The 22,403-nt window shown below is 34.8% G+C and overlaps 1 protein-coding gene across 3 annotated transcripts in view; it reads left to right on the top strand.

Moving 5' to 3' along the window:
• LOC137621451 (uncharacterized) overlaps positions 1-22,403 on the top strand; it is an 84,113-nt gene that overhangs the window by 25,108 nt on the left and 36,602 nt on the right. For all 3 annotated transcript variants that reach the window (XM_068351762.1, XM_068351761.1, XM_068351760.1), the window contains one exon: positions 3,560-3,690. In XM_068351762.1, coding sequence (XP_068207863.1) covers positions 3,560-3,690 — 131 coding nt within the window. The remainder of the gene's footprint in view (positions 1-3,559; positions 3,691-22,403) is intronic.

Raw genomic sequence — 22,403 nt, 5'->3', positions numbered from 1 at the left:
ACCTAATTTGGTCTGTGGGCTGAGAGTCATCCCGAATTGCCTTTTAAAAAAAAATGCTGTGTCATTCCTCATTAAAGATTGGGTCGCAGAAGCTTACTAGAAATTACTGGTAGATCCAAAAATTATGAAATTCTTAAAAGTCAAGGTACACCTGATATTAGGAGTGCAGCTACTTCCCTTAACTTTTGTAGGAATCCATTTTTGGAAAAAGTTTTAGCAACAGCGCAACGGTGTACCAAGTTGCTTTTGACCAAATATCTTAAAGAGCATGATTTGCTTATGAAGACTGCTGGGCTCTAGGCCCCATAGTGGCAGGAGTAGTTTTGAGTTTTGAGTTCAGTTGATTTTGGAATATTAGGTTGTATGTGATATTCAAATTAGAATCAATCAGAAATATTAGGTAGATCAAAAGTTACATTTAGAGACTACAGTATTGCAAATCATAGTTTAAACGGTTTGTCAGAGTAATCTATTATTATTACCTAAGCTGGAACCTTGGTTGGGAAAGTAGGATACTGTAAGCCCAAGGGCTCTAACAGGGGAAAATAGTGCAGTGATGAAAGCAAATAAGGAAATGAATAAACTACATGAGAAGTAATAAATAATTAGTATAGAATATTCTAAGATCAGTAACAACGTTAAAATTGATCTGTCATATATAAACCAAGAAGAGACTTACATTAGCAACATAAAAACATTCGCTGTAAGTTTGAACTAATGAAGTTGCACCGATTTAACTGCCCGATTAGGAAGATCTTTCCATAATCCTGTCATATTTTGTAGTATTGAGCCTTATGGTGAAGATGGAATGACTTAAAATTAACTGCATATCAAGTACTACGTACAGGTTGGTATGGTCTGGGAAGATCTGAATGCAAAGGATGGTTAGAATTTTGAAAAATTTTATGCAACATGCAAAAATAACTAATTGAACAATGGTGCCAAAGATTAATGTATAGATCAGGAATAAGAAAGAAATTTAATAGACAGCAAATTTTTGTCCAACAAATTAAGATGAGAATCAGCAGCTGAAGACCAGACAGGAGAACAATACTCAAAAGAAGGTAGAATGAAAAAATTAAAACACTTCTTCAGAATAGATTGATCACCGGAAATCTTAAAAGACTCTCTATGAGCCAAGTTATCTAGACCAGGTTAATAATCCTTAATCTCGTTGCATTACTAATACTTGAATTTATTCCTCTATTTCGTGCAATAGAGTTCCACCTTTAACAGTGTGGGAGTCAGCAGTAACAACATCAGGAGAGATTCATAGAAATAAACAGAATTTTGATAATAGTTTTATTTCTATACTCTCCTGATGTTCGTGTACATGCCCCCCCTCCCCACTAACTCATGGTATTAACGGGAAGGATAATGTCGGCTTTGAAAATGAAGCGAAGAGTATCTGATGCGGCAGCTCTGGTCTTCATACCACTATCCACTAGAAGGTCTTATTACTATGTTAAGGGCATGTATTTGTTGAAGCAAAAAAAAAAAGATGGGGAAATTTTAAAATTTTAAAATTCTTATTGGTAAGTGTTGATTAAACCGAGCTTCTGCAGAAGTAATATGAATATCAGGTGAGTAAAGAAATTAATGTTAATATTAAAATTATGTTATATGTTTGTGAGAACACTGACTTCTGAGACTAATTTAGGCATTACCAAATAGCATCACATAGCATGTACTGCATCCCTTCAAATGTTGTCATCCCATATATGATTTCATCATATATCTTGTGTAGCCTTTTAATTCCGTTTTTGCTAGATTGCTGAGGATTAGGCTTAATAAATAGCTAATTTTTTTTCTATCATCTTACTTCAACTCATTTTCATAGCTCCAGTTGAAAATATTTACAGCAATTTGAACTATCAAAACACTTTCAAAATGCTGCAAAAATTAAAAATACACTGTACTCTATTAAATTGTTATTCTCTCTGTTAAAAAAAGTTTTCAAATAGACAGGATACATATAATCAAAACTGCCCTTTCATTTTCACAAGTTATTTACTAGTTTACATAACATATTGTAAACATGGGTAATTCATAAATTTGTTTTAAGCTTAGCACTATGTGTTCTCAATGTTAATTGTTCATCATTACTTGAAACTTGTTTTTTGTCACTGAATTTTTGTGAATTTTAACAATCAATGATTAGTGAGGATTCTTTGTTCATTTGCTGTTTTTTTTTTCGGCATTTGATTTCACTTTACTGCTACTTTATTTAGAATACAGTATGCATGGTGAAAAAAAATTGTTAATATAATTTGTTGAAATATTTGTTGCAAATAATGATATTATTATTATTATTACTTGCTAAGCTACAACCCTAGTTGGAAAAGCAGGATACTTCAAGCCTAGGGGCCCCAACAGGGAAAATACCCCAGTTAAGATATGTATTGCAAATATTAATATTATTGGTATTATTATTACTTGCTAAGCTACAACCCTAGTTGGAAAAGCAGGATGCTATAAGCCCAGGGGCCCCAACAGGGAAAACAGCCCAGTGAGGAAAGGAAACAAGGAAGAATAATATATTTTAAGAACAGTAACAACATTTAAATAAATATTTCCTATATAAACTGTAAAAACTTTAACAAAACAAGAGGAAGAGAAATATTAAAGGATAGTGTGCCCGAATGTACCCTCAAGCAAGAGAACTCTACCCCAAGACATAACTTATTAAAAAGAAAGAAAAAATGCTAATACAGTATACTGTATACAGTATATGATTAAAAATACTCTTACCTTCAATGTTTACTAGTTAGTGTTCGTAGTTTTAGCTGGAAACTTTGTGAAAGGCTGTGTTTTGTATACTGTATGGGTAGTAAAATGCATTCTGACGTGTATAGTATTTTTTTGTTACATTTTATACATTTTTATACGTGGAGTACGTATGTGTATATTTTAGCCTCCTATAGTTTTTTGTATGTTAATTTTACAATACCCTTTATTGATTATTGCTTGGATGTGAGAATCATAGCCTAATGTTTTGGCTCTCTTAAATATGCTTTTTTTTAAATAGGTTCTGCTGATATGAGATGTGTTTTTAGTACATTGTGCATCTTTTTCTATCAAATAATGTACTTTAATTTTATTCTATAATCTTGAATAATGCTTGTTTAATGACAGCATATTGGAAATGTTGAATGTTTGGTAATTTTGTATTTCATAACAGAATTATTCTAAATATAGTTTGTAGTTTATCATATGTCAAGTGTTTTTAGGTTTTTATAGAATGCCTTTTTACATACTTTTTCTTTGACATTATTTTCTCTTTTTCATGTCCGATATTTATATCTTAATCATGTCCATAAACTATCCTCTTTCCTGCTTCTATGCATCTATACAATATATAGCCACATTTCTAGTAAATTTTTATTCATTGTACGTTGTTCCAGTTTAGTTTAATTAGAGCCCCGTTTAGTACACTGTATTGTGCTTTTATCTGAAGTCACATTTCGTTTATACTTTTTAGAAAAGCAGTTTACATATTGTGTACAGTACTCTATATTTTTTTTAGATTTAAACGTTTATATTTTTCCTTATCAAATAGGTTAATGATGCTGAACGAGAAAAACTTGAAAGTGCAGCAGAACACCGTCGCACGTCAGCCTTGTACCACGAAGCTGAGACGAGAGTTAAATCTTTACAAAAGGAGTTGAAACGAGCCATAGCAAAATCTAGGTAATTATATTTTATCAGATCTTTATTGAATATTGATTATAGAAAACACTTCTTTTTCTTATACAATTCCAAATTGTGTTTATACTTGTTAGCCTCACAATTTTCGTTATGATTTGCTGATTACATCAATGTTGGAACAATAGATACACCAAGAATAATATTGGGTCTTTTTAGTAATGTTACTGTATGTAATGCTATTTTGTTAAATTATTTTCAGTGAAAATTAATAGGTTTACAAATTAAAGGAACAGACAGTCTAAAAACATTAAATTTTTTTCGCTTTCGCTTCAGTTTTTAATTTTGTTTTGGGGTTGAATTGTATTTATAACATTTCTATTTACAGTATATGACCTTCCCTTTCATAAATGCCTTACTATTGCTTGTCCTGTTCACTGTCAAAAAGCTGTAGAAAAGCTCAGATTATGTTAAATATATCTTGAGTAAAAGTTACTAACGTTTGTCAGCTTGGCATTTAAATTTTATCTCAAACAGAAAGGACAGAAGTTGATAAATGATATTTACAAGAGATTGGGTGATGCCAATGTTGTATAAAATCTGGGGCTTAAGTATATTGATAGCTTAAAATTAAATTCAAATGTGCTTGCTGTTAAATTATTGTGGGTAAATGATAATTTTTTCATGCAGAAAAAATTTAAGAGTTGCAGCAAATGTTTAGGCTTAAACAAAACAAATAATTAGGTGAAATTATAGAAAAAGGCAAATCTTGCAAGAAAGTCACTGAAAAATTATTAGACAAGATTTGATAAAGATTTTCCTTTGGCAAAATTAATTTATTTGATCTTCTCTTCTTATAAAGAAAAAAAGTTTATCAAAAGTACTCAACACTGAACTCTAAAGAATGTAAACTTAATGGTAGTTAGTACTAGGGTTTTTTAGTTGGAATTCAGCAAGAACTTTAGTTATTTAATATCACTCAAATTTTCATATGAAATAATTATTATTGTTGAAAAAAAATGGATTCAATTAAAGACGTACATTGCTATTAATATTCATCTTGCACATAATTTGTCTTTCTTTACAACTCTGCTAGATATTTATGATTTCACAGTTGTGGATTTTGAATATCCCTAAACTTAATTGTCTTTTTTTTTAATAGATAAGAAGAATGGTAGCCTTTGTACTTGTCATGGAGAACAACAGCCTCCGTGAGTTTAAGCTGAATTTTGGTGAGGGCACTGCTGTGTTTGGGCACCATAGTGGTGGGTTGGTCTTCCCTGGTTGACGTTCTGGTTAGCATCTATTCTGATGATACTGAAATCAGATTCCTTTACCCAAGGGTAACCTTCCTCATTTTTTGTGAGGCTGTCTTCTTGTTTATAACTCTGTTCAGAATTCTGCATTTCATTTCCTCTGAAGGATCACCAATTTTCAGTGTTATTCTGATAATTATTTATTTATATATTAACTAATAGAATATTCTTTTCCTTCTTTTATATGTTTTCATTTTACTAAGTGAGTTTGGAAATTAAAGCAAATCCACTGTAACATATTTGTATAATTGTTTCTTCTCTTCTTCCTCATTGACATGTTGATCTATGGTTATTTTGATGCTGATACAATACCTATGTTTATAAAGTAAAGATGACAAAAGTCCAGACGCATTACCATATCTGGATCACTTTTAGTTGATACTGGAAGATGTGGGTGAGACTCCAATAGCTTTGGATGGAGAATGCATTGACCAGCAGGTGACACAGATGATTGTGTCAAGAGCAGGCTGTGCAGCAAATTGTTTGCCAGGAGCTAATGATGTAGATATTTGGATCAACTATTGTACACACATTGATAGTCAACTTTTTTTGTGGGAGCACATATTGAATGAAAGCTGTTGTTTCTGCTTTTTCATGTCATCAAGCATAGGCAATATTGATTCGGTTTGATAATGGGTAACTTTAGTGCTGCACTCCATATGGGTGATCTTATTCTTTTATCTCTTATTTCAAAGCCACTTACAAAATGTTTCACTAAAATTTTTCTCTTGGTTTACTTTCATAAGCCTACATTATCTTCTGGTGATGACTTAATCAGTTTTTACAACTGTACATTCATCAAATTTTCCAGATATTCTTCTAATGGTGTGATGATTTCTTTGTCTAATAAATCTTTTCCATCACCACTGTGTTGTCTAGCCATGCAGAGTATTTTTATGTATTTTCATGGCATTGCTATTAATTTTTAGAAAACATTGAAAGTTTTCAAGGCCTCACTCCACAAATTCTTCCAGCAGCCGTTAATGATTTAAGGACGTGACTGGTGTATTGCTTTCTTTATGAATTTAAAGACATTGGCTGACTGTAAGCTTCTCGCATACCCATTGACTTTACAGCCTCATTCAGAGGGTACTGTATGTGAAATTGAGTTAGCTAATGAATGAATACTTGTGGGTTCAGATGACATATGTGCAGTCAGACTACCATTCTTCTGTCTGATAGACAAAAGACTGTTAAGATTAAGGACATTTAAAAACCAAGCATGTGGTCATATATAATTAATGGTTTCTATGAAAGAAAAAAATTTTGGTATAAAGTCTTAGTGTTTCAAAGTTGAATGGGTTATTGAAGTCTTAAAATTTTTGAGATGTATAAAAATAGTAATATAGATTGCCTGTCTGTCTAATAAATCACTTAAAAGTTTGAAAAGGGAGTCAACTGTTTTCCTATTTTTTTCAACTACAAACATTTAGCTAAATCTATATAGGGCATTATTTGTGATTTCACAGTTCAATCTATTATTATGATACGTCTTAAGGTACTCTGGTTTATAGTTTATCATGTTTGAATTTCTATTCTAATTCCCTGATCTTGATATGCAAAATTTCAAAACTCAAAAGTTGATCATATACATTATAGCTTTTGTTTGAAGAATATTTACCAAAAGATTCTGTTTCTAGAGTTTAATAGTTTATGCATAATGATTCTGTTTTTTTCCCATTTTTGTGAAATCAGCTTTAAAAATCCATCCACATTTATTCAATATGTTTCTTAGTAGGGAGATCATGGGGTGCAGTATAACACAGAAATAGATTTTAGATGTATTTCAAAACAAACTTAAAACATTTTTACACAAAATATTCAGGGAAGTTATAGGTTTTTGAGGTGAAGGGTCGCATTTGTGCGTTTTAGATGCATGAAAATTCATCTGGGTCACTAGATAATTTGATGTTTGTTGTTTTTGTTCTTCATACCATAGATATACTTTTTATACATGTTTAGATAGTCTTTGATTCAGATTATTTTAGTAAATTCATGTAGTGTAGATTTTAACTGATGTTATTTGGTTGTAGATTTTTTAGTTCTCTTTAGGAAAAGCATGAGTACTGTAACTTTCTGTGTTAAATCATGTTATATTTATTTGTTAAACACCTAAAGTTGAAGTATTGTCAAGTGTAATAGTCAGTAAAATGAAATTATCAGAGTGAACATAAGCTTTTGGTAAATGTAACAATTTTATTCTTCAAAGCTGTATGTTAATGTTAATTAGAGATACTGTAATCATCTTTGTATTTGACTACATATTATTTTGAAGACTACTTTTACATAAAAAAAAAAATTAGATTTGAATTTTTTCTACACAATTTTCATTTGAAATAAAGATAATGAATTCTTTAGAGTACACATAAGGTCTATGTACTATGTTGAAATATTTTTCTAGTATGTTTTTTTACTGTTGTGAGCCTTTAATACAAAATGTTTAATTTCAATTGCTCAGAGTTACTGTACCTGAGAAAATGATCACTCTGGTAACCTATAGCTGATATATGTCTCTCGGAAGGAAATGAGGAAAGCAATTACACTTGGGTTAAGAGAGTTGATATTTGCCTGCTCACGATTTTCCTCATGTACAGTATTAACCAAATGGCTTTGCATTAAGATTTGATTAATTTGCATCATTACTAGACATGTCTGCACTTTTCTGCTTAGTTTTCAGCCACTTAAGCAATTAATTTTGGATGTACAGCTTAGGAATTTAATCATAAAGTTAATTGTCTTAATGAATATTTAATGCCATAGATTGCTTGTGCTTACCAATGTAGAGGTACAAATTTAACCAAAGCAATGATGGCAGGGAAGCTTACTTTCATTAATTCCCTTTGGTTTATTAATTAGGATTCTAGAATTTGCATTGCATTGATATTCTATATCAGGAGTGTCAACATTAATACAGAAAAAGAAATTATACGGAGAACAATTATTAAAAGTTGTAAAGAAATGATAAACAGTATTTATCAGGTTACTGGCATTTAAGTAGAGAAAAACTATTATTATACCTCTGATGTCTGCATTGGTGTTTGCAGTGGGGGTATATGATAAAAGTCAGCATTATGATGTTTCTTTTCATGTTTTAGGTTAATACTATCAGTTTTATAGCATACTTATGTTGCTTTTCTGCATCACTGGTCTGTTAGGTACAAGACCAGGATCAAGGTTCTTAGTGCGTTATGATAGGATAAGGTCAGCGTTAGAAAGAATTTTCAGGATTACTCTTTGTTCACTACAACCCTTTTATGGGACTAGATATGAAAGGAGTTTTCTCCATTCTTTTCTGTTGTGTACTTGTCTTCTTGAACTCCCATGAGGGCTAAGTCTTAATTCTTTCCTTTTTCTACTATTTCATGGACATTCTTGTAGGTTTTTGTCCTGTTACTGGCACATGTATTGATCTGACTAACTGCTCCCCATCACATGTCCAAACCATCTCAATCTTTGAGTTCTCATCCTTTATTTTAGCTTTGGGACACTACATCATCAATTTCTTGTTTGTAATATAATCTTGACATTTTCGTTGTCAGTACCCATGTTTCTGCTGCATGGAATAGTAAAGGATATATGTACCCATTATAAGCCTTTGGTTTCTTTACTGATGGAACATTTCATTTAGTGGTGGTCTTCCAGTGTGTCTTATTTCATCCATTCTGCTGCTGCTCTCTTTCTTAGTGTACTCGCAGCTACTGCTTTATAGTTCTGTATATATTCAAAATAACAGAAGTCCTCTACCTCTGTAAAGACATGCCAATGTATCATATTATTATTATTATTATTATTATTATTGTTATTATTATTATTATTATTATTATTATTATTATTATTATTACTAGCTAAGCTACAACCATGGTTGGAAAAACAGGATGCTATAAGCCCAAGGCCTCCAGCAGGGAAAAATAGCCCAGTGAGGATAGGAAACAAGGAAATACATAAACTAAAAGAGAAGTAATGAATAATTGAAATAAAATATTATAGGATTTCTCCTTTATTGTTACATTTTACTCATATGTTTTAGCAATCTAATATATTTTACTCCATGTTGATTTTGCAATCCAAACTACTTTTTATATCATTTGTACTTTCTTCATTGTACTTTTTATTTTTTCATACTGTATAGTCACCATTAGCCTTATTTTGCTTACATTAGGTTTTAATTCTCATTACAGTACTCTTTACCACAATCCCACCTTTCAAATATTTCAACTTCTTCTTTAGATTATGCTATTAATGCTACGTTATCTGCCATAGCAGTTTGCCCAGGGCTCCCCTTTCATAAACTCCATTGTAGCTTCTGGTATTATGATAAATAGTAAATGCAGATCCGTGATGTACTCCACAGTTATCTGAAACTCTTCTCTTTGGATATCCCTGCCACTGCCTCCACTCTAGATCTAACTGTTATAATAGAGTGATATCACCAGGTTTCTTAATGCTCATTTGATTTCGTGTCTCCGGACTTCTATCAAATGCCTTTTCAAGACACAGTAATCTCTTCCCCTTTATATAAGTGCCTCTTCATAAACACTGGTTCTATTTTTAACCTCTGTGATAAAGCTAAACTAATAATTAACAAATTTTGTTTTCTGGTCACCTATTGGAAACGTCCCTGCCTGGCAATCTGTTAGACAGGAGTTGGAGCTTCTCAAGCTCAATAGTTTTTAGTAGTGTCTACAACCTCACCATCCTTGTGGGCTATGGATGGGATATTAGGGGGAACCTATAAGTCTACCTGCTGAGCCATCAGTAGCCATTGCCTGACCCTCTCTGGTCCTAACTTGATGGAAATGGACTTGGGCACTGATTATTTGTAGGGTATATACTGCATAGTCTGTTTCTAGGGCATTGTCCTGTCAATTGCCTCTGCCATTCATGAGCAACTTTTAATCATTTAAAAGGCTTGTTTGCTTAGGTATTTCTCAGCTAAACCCCTCATCAGGCTAGGAGGAACAAAGAGAAGAAAAATCCCTTTTTGTTATTTATTTTATATCGGCTACCTCCCAAAATTGGGGGAAGTGCCATGGTAGATAGATAGATAGATAGATTTTATACAACAAATGATAGGTTTAGAGATTATCAGTGAAAATGTAATTAGAACTCATTCTTTATGTATGAATTGGGGTCAGGGTTTTTACGACATTTCTAGAATTTTGTTATTTAATATATTGAATGGAAGATGTGTGTGTGTTGGTGTTATGAAATGATCACTTAAAGTCCTGCCTTTTTTTTTTTTTTAGTGATAGGGGGCCAATGATATAAAATTGAAAGTATGTTATGATATATAGTAGAATATTTTTGATGACTTCTTGTATGATTAGACTTCTTTTGGTTTTAATGAGATATTTTTAGTCTCGACAGGCATAAGGTGACTGTCATTTCTGGTTATTCCATTTTGCTTGGCACTTTTGGTGTGTGTGTGTGTGTTTTTTTTTTTGGGTGAAATTGTTGGAAAGAAATGGGATGAAGACACTTGAGCTCTGATGTAAAATGCTTGTAATTTAGATAATTTAGTAACAGAAGATACGCTTAATTGCTGGCTATTATTCTAACAAGTTTTAAAAGCCTGTTGCAATTTAAAGTTGGCTTGGTTTTCATAAATTTGAAAGTAATAATTTATAAAGAATTTTTCTCTTTGGTATATGTCAATTACCCTTATTGTTGTTTGATCTTCCATTTGACTTGCGCGTTATCAATCTGAGGATTGTATTGTGGATATTAGGTACATCTGTTGTTTGTGCAGTGTTTCAGTAAAGTTTTTATTGTTTTTCTTTTTGTAGAAAGCTCTGGGTGATAGGAGGATAGATGTGAGAGAGGCAAGAGAGCGTGCTAGAAATAGGAATGAATGGCGAGCGATTTTGACGCAGTTCCGGTAGGCCCTGCTGCTTCCTCCGATGCCTTAGATGACCGCGGAGGTAGCAGCAGTAGGGGATTCAGCATTGTGAAGCTTTATCTGTGGTGGATAATGTGGGAGGGTGGGCTGTGGCACCCTAGCAGTACCAGCTGAACTCAGTTGAGTCCCTTGTTAGGCTGGGAGGAACGTAGAGAGTAGAGGTCCCCTTTTTTGTTTTTGTTTCATTTGTTGATGTTGGCTACCCCCCAAAATTGGGGGAAGTGCCTTGGCATATGAATGTATGTAGAAATATCAGTCATAAAGAGAGTAAAAATGTTATGACAATTTCTCCTCAAGCTCTGTATTTTTGTGAACTTTTACCATACAATGCCTTCTTTGGTTGATCTGTAAGTTGTTTACCCTTTTAGAAACAAGTTCATTTAGTTAGCCATTTGGGAGTTGACACTGATTTAATTTTCATGGTAAACTATGAAAAATATGTATAAGCTAATACTTATCACCAGAAAAAAAAAAAGTTTGATTTTTTGGACATAAACATAGGAACGTCAAAAGTCAAAACCACAAGAAATTTTACTCATGATTATGCAGGCTTGTAATTTGTCAAAATTTAAGTATTTATGGTTTGGATATTTAGTATTATGTATGAGGTACATGTTGAATAGTTGATTACCTGGAATACCTTGGTTCAATTTAAAGAATACAGTGCTAATTTCATTATTTCTTCTAATTTTATACACTGCTAAAGGTGGTTTCTATTTTCTCTCTTGAAATATTTTTTTTTAAATTGTTTATTTCTTGGGAGCAAGTTCTTTTCTTTTACATATTACATAAGTTCTAAATGATAATTCAAGATGGATGCTCTCAAAACAGTTTTTCATTAATAAAAACTAATTTTCTAGTACAATTCCTTCATTTATATAACCAGTTTGTGAGTCTTCACGAATACTAGAAACTCCATTGCAGAATAAAAAGAGTGTCTGCTGGCTGTTTAGTCTTGCCATGTACTGTGTTTATCTTAAGTTTAGTAGGTTTGAGGTAGGCAAAAACTTCTTTTCTCACATAACTAGTTTATCTCTTCAAGCAATCAATTAAGTGAGGGATGGAGGGTATATGATGTAAATGATGAATTTGTATTGAAAGTATATTTTAAAGTATTTAAATTTGCTGCGATTGAGGTTATCAATAAATTTTAGGCTTTATAATGTAGGGTTGAAACCTAGCAAAGACATCTGAGTTAAGGGTCTATAAAACAGAGTCTGTACATTTAACAAACATGACTTTGCATTCCTATGTAAAATGAGATATCATCTTAATGACTGTCCTAAAACTCATGAATCAGGAAGGATTAATAACAAGATACAGTAATGAATCTGTCTATGATTGACTGAAGTAGGTATCATGAATATCAGTCATGCACAATGCATCATTGAGCCAAAATCATAAATATATTTATTCCCCATACAAATGAGATAGAGAATTTGTAAGTAACAGAAAAGGGAAAAATTCTGGTGCAGTGGACAAAAAGTAAGACTGCAAAGTGCACTGATTCATTACCTGTACTTTCTTTAAAAGATTAGTCTGGATGTTTGCTTGATGATCTAAATCACTGGGAAGAAAATGTATCGGTCTTCCAAGGCAGAGGAAAGAAACTGTTTCTCTTTTCACCAAATGCCCACTTATGCTGTCTGCAGCAGTACCAGTTCACATGGAATAATCCTTTGAAAATATTTTACTCTAGAAATTTAAAAAAAAAAATTTCGTACTCATAGTCCGACACAAAAAGAAGTTCAGGATCATCACAATTGTCTTTGAATTGAACAGCATAAGCTGTAGACATAGGACTTACTCACTGATAAGGATTAAGGTGATGCCTGCTGCTGCTACGCTGCCCATTGCCATAGCCTAAACTTTCGTAGATTACTGATTACTTGTAAACCAACACACTATTCAGCTGCCAGTGTGCTCTGTTTTGTTGTAACTATGATATTGTCGTAAAAACTTGATATTCTGAATGTCATATTGGCTGTAGTAACTTTGAATAGTCACCGAGTATATTAAGTAAAGTATCTGTAGGATTGTGTATGGCCTTATGGCCTAAACCTCATAATCCACCCATTAGTGGACATAACATGAACATATATTTTTTTAAGTAGATCACTGGTGTACCTAATCCTTATCAGATCTACATCCTCGGTGGATCCTTGTTAGGCTAAAGGCCCCATCTTGCTGCATCTCCTGCTTGTCACATTGGCAATGAGACTTCATTTATTTCTACAATTTATACCAATCCTTTTCAGTGATGACAGAGAATTATTTTTGTGCATCTCAAACACTGGCTGATTTTGATGGGCAACATATGCTGGTTTAGTTTTAGGAACAGCTCTTAGCTGTGTCCACATCCTTTGATGGACCATGAGATTCTAAGTCCTATCCTAGGCTAAGGTCATTACCATGTCCTTCTGCCATGACTGCACACTCTGCTAAGGGTGTTTGCTGGTAGCATGGACATGGGTAAGGTACAGGCTTCATACCACTGGGATGTCCTTCTCTTTCATTGTAACTAAGCCCTAACATTCATCAACCTAAACCCGGTGATGCAGGATCTTGGAACCCACAGTCCATGGGATGCATGTGCAATATTGCTATCCAGTCAACAGATGATCTTTATTTATTTTGAAATATCTTTGAAAATATTTATGAAGAACACAACTTCAGTTAATGTAAATAATGGGTTTATATTCAGAATATATTTTTGTTTATAAGGAAGTTTTTTATTGTGTAATTATTCATTTGTTGGGTGCATAACCTTTGTTACCTCTATTTTTTCTCAATTGATAATGCTTTTATTCCTTGTGAAATAGGCTTTTCACTAATGCCTATGGATATGGTTGATGTAGATTGTAAGTCAAAGTAAATTTCAAGAATTTGGACAGTTATGTAGGAGGAGACTGAATGGAACAAATGGAAATTCAAAATCCAAGGGAACTACAGCATAGGAGCCAAAGGGGTACAGAGAAAACTAGTAAATTTCAAGAATTTGGACAGCTATGTAGGAAGAGACTAAAGGGAACAAATGGAAATTCAAAATTCAAGGGAACTGCAGTCTAGGAGTGAAAGGTATACATAGAAAACTTTTTAGTACCATTTACAGTGTCTTGTGATAGCAGTATCACCCTACAAGGCAAAAGTCAGGGAAATCTTAGGGGGATTGTGTGACATCATTGTGCATTAGATGTTAATTATTTTTTTGATGAGCTTCACTATGATGTAAAGAGATATACAACCTTTGCAATTGATTTCTTATGATTTCTTTGTTGGCTAATAATATTTCCTTAAAATTGTGTAACTAACTTTCCCATGGTAAATGATTGTTGCTCAAAGAAAAGTGTGCCTTGAATTTCTAACAAAAATGAGAACTTGCCTTGTTACAATTCATAAATGGGTTAACAAATTGGGCTAATATTTCTAATCAAATTCAGGCATTAATCTATGTGATGTGATTTAGTACGTTATGTTGTATTTGCTACACATTAGGAATAGTGGCCATCCAAAATCAGAAAAAACTTCCTATGGATATCAGGCGTAGGACAAGTGAGTTACAATCTTTTTAGGGTGGAACAAGTTTCTTTGTCATCAGGTGCTTTAGATGTTCTTCAGTTATGGAGATGATAGACTTTGCTTGTTATGTACTTTTATTCTTTCACCAATGGCTTTCAGTTCTGCATATATCTTTGCTTTTCTTTACAAGATTATTGGTATCTTATGCTTTTGTTATTGTAGGTAATAGGTTATCAGTCATAGTAAGTTTGTTCTGTTTATCTTATGCTATAGATAATCATCCTTTGCATCCCTTTCAATTGATCTAGTATTTATATTGTGCCTTATTAGGTTTTTACTTTTGCTGATGGAAAAATTGTACTGGTAAGATTTAGTAGAACTAAAGATGGAAGATATTGTGAAAGGTTGGGCCTTCTTTCATTGCAAGACCCCGTAAAGAGTGCTTTGATCTTGAGTTTTTATGATATATAGTATTTCTTGTTAAGAATAGTGAGACCATTTTGTAAAGAAATATAACCTCTTGCAAAGGAGGAATTCTATAAAGCCCAGTTAAATAGCACATTTATTCACTAGCCTTAATCACTGCCTTAATCATCTACCTTTATGTGGAAATTTAAGCCTACCTTCACCAGGATGAAGTAATTAATTCTAAAAATACTAGTACCTCGGTATATTTCTCCAAGAGTAAGCTCGTAACTTAAAATGCTTGTGAACCAAAACAATTTTTCCCTTAAAAAATAAAGGTAATTCACTCAATGCATTCCACATGTTCATAAATGCACATATACACACAATTGTAAAGGTTCCTAATGTTTCTTAAAGAAGAAATCATAACCCTTAATATCAGAAATTAATTCAAATCAATAATTCACAATAGAAAATAGAAATATTGACAAATTAACTAGCAGTTTACCTTTGAAGAGAGTCATGGCTGTGGTATCAGAGGAGGAGGAATCTTCCTCCACAAGAACTTTAGGTAAAATATTGAGAGTTTTCTCTAATGAAAGGCATTCACTATCACTAACCGAATCACTTAATTTTATGTTTTTGGGCCATTTTGTCATCTTTGTTTTACACTTACATTCAGGTTTGACAAGGAACCTATTTTAAGATGGCTATTTTATATCTTTTCTTTAAATTCTATTGAAATGCAACAGCATCTTTCATAAATAGATTAGCTGCTCAGCTGCCAAAGCCTTAGAAGGGAGGGTTTCCCACATTTTTAACATTTCACTCAAAGCGAGTGGTATATTATTCTGTTCCTTCAGATGAAATATCCTCCACTACCCCTTGTTGCTGCTGCTCATGCAATTCCAACATCTCTGTTGTCAGTTGTTTGTTATGTTCCTCAAGCAGATTTCTGATGCACCTGTCCATCTCCAACACAATTTAATTGTCAACTGCCTCCTCCTGATGGGTTTGAACCCCTCAAAGTCACATTCTGCAATGCATTCATGGTGCAGTTTCTTCCATGCAGATTTGATGATTATCTTGGTGATCCTTTCCTAAGCTTATCAATAATTTTGAGGCAGGTGACAATGTGAAAATGTTTTTTAAAAAAATCTCAGAGGGTAAGTTGGTTCCTTTGGTGACCTCTAAACCTATCCGGAACATTGCTATCGTGTACATTTTTTTAGAAGTTGGAGATCACCTGCTGGACCATGGGTTGGAGAGTTGGAATGGTGTTGGGCAACAAAAACTTGATCCTGGTAGACTTTAATTCTTCCATCTGGTCATCTCCAATGAATGGAGGATGGGCATGAGCATTGTCCTTAAGCAACAACGATTGGAGTAAGAAGTTCTTGACCATGAGGTATTTTTTTATCTCAGGACCAAAAACCTCATTGTCCCATTCGGTAAACAAAATGCTTGTCACCGAAGCCTTGTTGTTTGACCTCCGTGTGACATAAGTTGCTTTTTCTGCACCTTGTACTTTTTAAAGGCGCGTAGATTCTCCGATTGATACACTGGGAGAGGTTTGATTGTGAAGTCCCTGCTAACATTACTGATATAAAATATGTAAAAAAAAAATTTCATGTCAATGACAACCTTAGTTCTTTGTATTATTTGACACTGAAACTGTGACCTGCTCATGCAAATTGATCTCATTGCAGACAGCTGTAAAAGGGTACAAGACATTAGATTGATGACAAGCATTTGCTATTTATGATTGTTTTCATGGTGTGCAGCTACAGAAGATGGTATCTGGATATCTAGCTGGTGATTGCTTATATTTAGGAGCAGCTTATGCTGGACTTAATTGGTCACTTTGTGTTTTTGAAAGTGCAGGTCTCATTAACAAGAGGTTGGATACTTTTCCTTCTGTAATGTCTGGGAATAGAGGTGACTATACAAACAGCACAGTAGTAGCTTGTACTGTGCAGAAGATTGTCAGTAACTTTCTGAAAAATCATACAGCTGTTTCTAGTCATAGCTCCATTGGATATCAATTTACATCTTCCTAGAATGTTATTGGCTCCTTAGCTAGTTCTTCGTAGCAAATGTTTGAGGTTCCTCTAGCTTAATTGTTGTATCATCTCTTGTTATTAGGTGGAGCAGAGCTACATGTAGTACCTGTAAGAGGATGGCTCTGATCAGATGTTCACTTTGTAGATGTAGAAAGAAACATTAGTGAACACTTATATCGTGAGATTTCTTTACTCTTGTTAGTACAGTAAATGAATTTCTCTAAATGTCCACCACACTATAGTTGGATTTTCTTCAGTTATAAAGATATTAGTAACCTCACGGAATGTATTTAACAACAATCACTTGGCATTCTTACACTAATAATTTGAGTTTTATAAGAAGCTAGGGGTAAATTTTTTGGCTGTACAAATATGGTGATGTTAAATGTGATTAACTATCCTATCTTAGATAAGGAACGGTATACAGTCTATTGTAGGTTGTTTTGGGTATATTTATTGAAATTTTTTGTTATACCCTTTAACCCTTTTACCCCAGGCTATTTGGAACTTTCCAACCCTTAACCCCCAGGTGTTTTTTTTTTTTTCAAGCACATTTAGCAATATATATTTTTTAAATTACTCTAACAGCCTTAATTTTCATCATAGAGAGGTTGGGTTGGTCTCATTCTTTTGGAAAATGCCTGAAGTTTCTCAGAAAGTTATAAAAGATATGCAAAAAAAATATAAATAGCGGTTTTTTGCAAGGACGTACCAGTACGTCCATGGGGGTAAAGGGATGAGTTTTGTGAAATGTACCAGTACGTCCATTGGGGGTAAAAGGGTTAAGGTATAGTCTCTTGAGTTCTTTGTAATCGTTGTTCTCAGCGTTTAGTTTACAAGCCTTCAAGAATTGCAAGTTAATGTTTATTTCCAACACAGATTCAGCTACAGATCATACTAAAAAGTAAGCTTTTGTAGTTAGAGATTCATTTAAATTCTCCCTTATTATTGGTAGAATACTTAACATTGTTTTTCTGCTGATACTTTTGAGTTCTATTTCATGGATTTAGGATGGTCTAGTTTTATTGGGGTTAAAGCACACATCATGGATAGAAAATATGGGCTCATAAGTTAGAAAATGTGAAGAGTAATACAGGAGTTTAAATGTATCAGAAATGACACGTCAATGGAAGAATGCAGTCTTTTTAAAGTTGACATTATACCATCTTTACATGATAAGAAACTTGAATCTCATATTATTTTAAAATTCAAAACTATATCTTATTGATTCTTCCTAACACTGAATCTCATATTATTTTGAAATTCAAAATTATATCTTATTGATTTTTACTTCCTAACACTGAATCTCATATTATTTTAAAATTCACAACTATATCTTATTGATTCTTACTTCCTAACACTGAATCTCATATTATTTTGAAATTCAAAACTATATCTTATTGATTCTTACTTCCTAACACTGAATTTCATATTTTGAAATTCAAAACTATATCTTATTGATTTTTACTTCCTATAGTGTTTAGAATCGCAGTGTAATTATTCTTTAGTTGAACACTTTCCCTCCCCCCATCTGTTGCAACATTAAATCATTCATGATAGCCAAACCAATCAGCTTTTATTTTGTTCAGAATTGTATTTGTAGCTAAAGTTAAATTAGTTGAGTAATGGCTTCTTATTTAGGTTAGTATTTATCTGGAAAGAATAAGTGAATGAACACATTCTTTCCCCTTCTTTATTAGTTTATTTGAATACTTTGTATATTAGTTTTAGTATCACTGCATTACTTACTGTATGTGTCATTCAAAATGCCATAAAATATTGGTCTTAGCAGAGGAATAGATCATGTGCCCTAATAGAAAAACAGAAGTAAAATATTAAATATCTATTTGAAGGGGAAATTAAGTTTAAATACTGTTACTGTGTCAGGAAGTCTTTATGGATATTGAAATCTTACGTAATGTTTATGTGCAAAGATAAAGGTAAAATAAAGGTGCAGTTTATTTGTAGGGAAGATATTTGTATAACTTTGTAGGTTATTCTTTTTATGTATAGATATGGTTATTTCCTGATTTGTATCATGCAGAAATTTCTTTTGATAGATAGCATTATAGATCTGAGATCGCAGATTTGGTTGTCAGCTAGGAAGGATTTCTAGCGCCAAACCATCTTTTGAACCAACTCAACCTATAATAATCTACTTATATCCTCATCAGTCAAAGATAGAAACTTTCCCATCTGTCTTTCACATTACTATTTCAATGTTTTAAACTACCATATTTCTTGCTACCAAGTTTTGCCCTTGTTATCATTTGATTTATCATTATGGTGCTCTTTGATAATTTTGGTTGCAGTACACATGTTTTTACTACAAATATATATATATCCTCCCCAGGGGTGTACGTTTGTAATTCTTTTTCTTTTAATCTTTTGTTCATTATAATCATTGTTGTCCAGCAAAAGGGGGTAAGAAATTGGCATTTCATTGTTATTTTCATCACTGAATTCAAAGATTCTGTATTTCAAAGTTGAACTGCTCTTACGGTCATTTCCTTTCTCTGAATTTGTTCGATTTTATGCATACCTTATAACAATTTTTTTTATTATTGTGCTGTGTTTTATCTCACATGCTAGGGATTTATTATTGGAAGGGTCCTTTTCCTACCTTCCATGTGTGGTAAACCTTTTTCTTTGCTGAAAGGCCTTTGCTCTGATTTCTTAGCATAGGCTCAATTCCTTGAAAGAGAATCTCATATCTAAAGAGATTAGTATAAAAGGAAGCCTTAACCGGACTCTTCGAAGGCCGTTGTTATAAAACAAGTACATTTACCAGGATTAGGTTCAAAGGATATTTTTACTGGGGAGATATCCTACTTGATTAAGTGGTTTAAAGCAGATATCCTCTAGGATGTCCAGAAGTTCATATTACTGAGGTAGAGTGTTATGGCACCTTTTTCATTAATTTAAAGAAATTTCTGGGTGTCTTTCCTTGTCTAACATGTTCTTTTGAAAAGGAAAATATTGTTTGCACTCTTTATTGCTTAGCTGTATCATATTTTCTGTTGTGTGAAGTAATTTAGTTACATTGGTACCTCATAGCTTTTTCCATGGTGTTCTTTCTCCCAAGATAGTAGCTACTTGTTTTAGTTTCATAAAGGGATTGTGATCTTATAAACTCCATAACTTTGGCCATTAATATTCGTTGACAATAGCTGGAACTACCAAGCCATTCCTCTTACTGTATTAATATTTTTCAATATTAAACTTAGCCGGTGATTATATAAGCTGCAGCTCTGCTGCCCGACAGAAAAACTCTACGTTCGAAATCCGCCAGCGATCGCTATGCAGGTAGGGGGTGTACATCAACAGCGCCATCTGTCGAGCAGGTACTCAGTACTCAATGTAAACACAGAACTCAATTTTCTCTCTGTCGTGCCACCGGCAAGACCTACTGAATTCGCTGTTGCTTACTGGATTGGTTTTCACATATTTTGGTGAAGTACACATTTCTAGTTTTGAGCTTTCGCTTTGCAGACGTTATCTTCAATACATCCTTGCATTCTTTTATTGATTTTGGATTATTTGTTGATGACTTTGGATAGATTTTGAATTCCCCTTTGACTAATTCAAGATGGCTGACCCTTCTCAAGTCCCTAAATTCAGGAAATGTAATGCTAGGGACTGTTCAAGGCGTCTTCCGAAGGCCTCTATCGATCCTCACACCGTTTGTTCCAATTGTCGGGATAAGACCTGTCAATTGGAAGATCGATGTGAGGAATGCGTTGGGCTTTCGGAATTCGATTTCATCGAATTCCAGAAATACACACGTAGGATAGAGAGAGATAGAGTCAGGAGAAGTTCATCTCGCTCCGTTGATTTTTCCTCTCCTCATGCCCCACAACCTATTCCTTCCCCTGTAGTGGTTGCTCCTGATCCCCCTTCTAGCACTCAACAACCTTCGATGGCAGATATGATGCGTGCCATCCAGGCTCTGGGTGAGAGAGTCGAGTCATTGGCGAGTGACCGTAACCAACTCATGGCAGACGTCAAGGAGTTGAAGTGTAAGAGTGCAGTGGGTAGTGACAAAGTGAGTGGTAGTGTTGTGGAAAGTGTTGTAGATAGTGTTGCGCTTGAGGGTTCGTCTGTTCGTGCCTGTCGTCCTCCCAGTCCGGGACCTCTTGCAAGCTCCCAAGCCCAGGGGAGAAGCAATGTCGTACGACCAAAGGGTTCGAGAGGCTTTAATCAGCGAACAGACGTTCCCTCCGTGGTTTCGGACGTATCTAACCAAGATCGCCCCACCCACACGAAGACGAGAGAGCCCATTTATTCCTCGTCTGCGGAAGAGGTTTCTCGAAAGAAACCATGGACCAAGGTCTCGCGGCCTCTTAAGCGCAAGTCGGTCCCTTCCGCGCAAGTCCAACGGCCCAGTTGTAGCCACTGGGTCAGTTCGGACTCGCTGCAGTCTTCCGATGACTGCACACCTCCTAAGAGAGGCAAAGCGGTACCGCATCAGGCAGTAACACCGTCTGTTGCCGCACCTGCTACTGTAGACCCTAAGTGGTCTTTGCTGCAGACCATGCAGACACAGTTAACGTCATTGATGCAGGACTTTCGTGCGGAGAAGGTTGACGCTGCACCAACCGCTAGCCTACAACCACCCACAGTTGTGCGTCCAGTGGACGCTGAGGCTACCTTCTCCCGCACTCCAGCTGTGAGAGTCCCGCCACCCATGCGTTCCAGTGTACCCTGCCAGCCGCATGTTGACGTTCAGCGACGCACGGAACCTTCCGTTGACGTTCGCGAGTTACAACAACAACCTAAGTTGTTTTGTTTTGACGCGGTGCGTCAACCTCCGCAACCCAGTGTGGTTACCACTACTCGCCCACAGCAGACTAGACAGTCTGGAGTAGACGCTTTGCGCCCCCCGCGCTGCTATGGTTGTTGCCAGCTCACAGACTGGGCAACAGTTCCATGACGTTGCGTCCGGTTCAGTCACGCATGCACCCGTGCTGCCGGACTCAGCTGACCAGCCGATTCCTACTCCTTTGCCGCTTCCTCCTCAGTTTTCAGATGATGGACTCTCTGATGATGACGACGCTGCACACATTGACGACCCGCATACAGACATCGACGAACCCAAGACCACGCAACCCTCCTTGGACTTTAGGAAAGTTCTTGCACTGTTCAGGGAGATGTATTCTGATCAGTTTGTTTCTGCGGCCCCACGCTCTCCTCCATCTGAGTTCGCTTTAGGCACGCAGTCATCCACGCCTGCCTTTACGAAGCTCGTCCTCGCCCGCTCGTCTAAGAGAGCTTTACGAGTGTTGGGAGAATGGATGCAGTCCAAAAAAAACCTTGGGAAGACAGCATTCACGTTTCCCCCTGCGAGACTCTCTTCCAGATCGAGCGTCTGGTATGACACGGGAGAAGTTCTCGGCTTGGGAGTTCCTGCCTCTGCCCAAGGCGACTTCTCAAGTCTAGTAGACTCTCCCCGCAGGCTAGCCATGAGACGCTCCAAGATTTGTTGGTCTCCTTCAGACTTAGACCATCTGTTGAAAGGAGTGTTCAGAGCCTTCGAGGTTTTTAACTTTTTGGATT

This window comes from Palaemon carinicauda, chromosome 28 (assembly GCF_036898095.1).
Source record: "Palaemon carinicauda isolate YSFRI2023 chromosome 28, ASM3689809v2, whole genome shotgun sequence".
NCBI lineage: Eukaryota > Metazoa > Arthropoda > Malacostraca > Decapoda > Palaemonidae > Palaemon > Palaemon carinicauda.
Note: the sequence above shows the minus strand (reverse complement) of the source record. Positions and strands in the feature narration are given on the sequence as shown.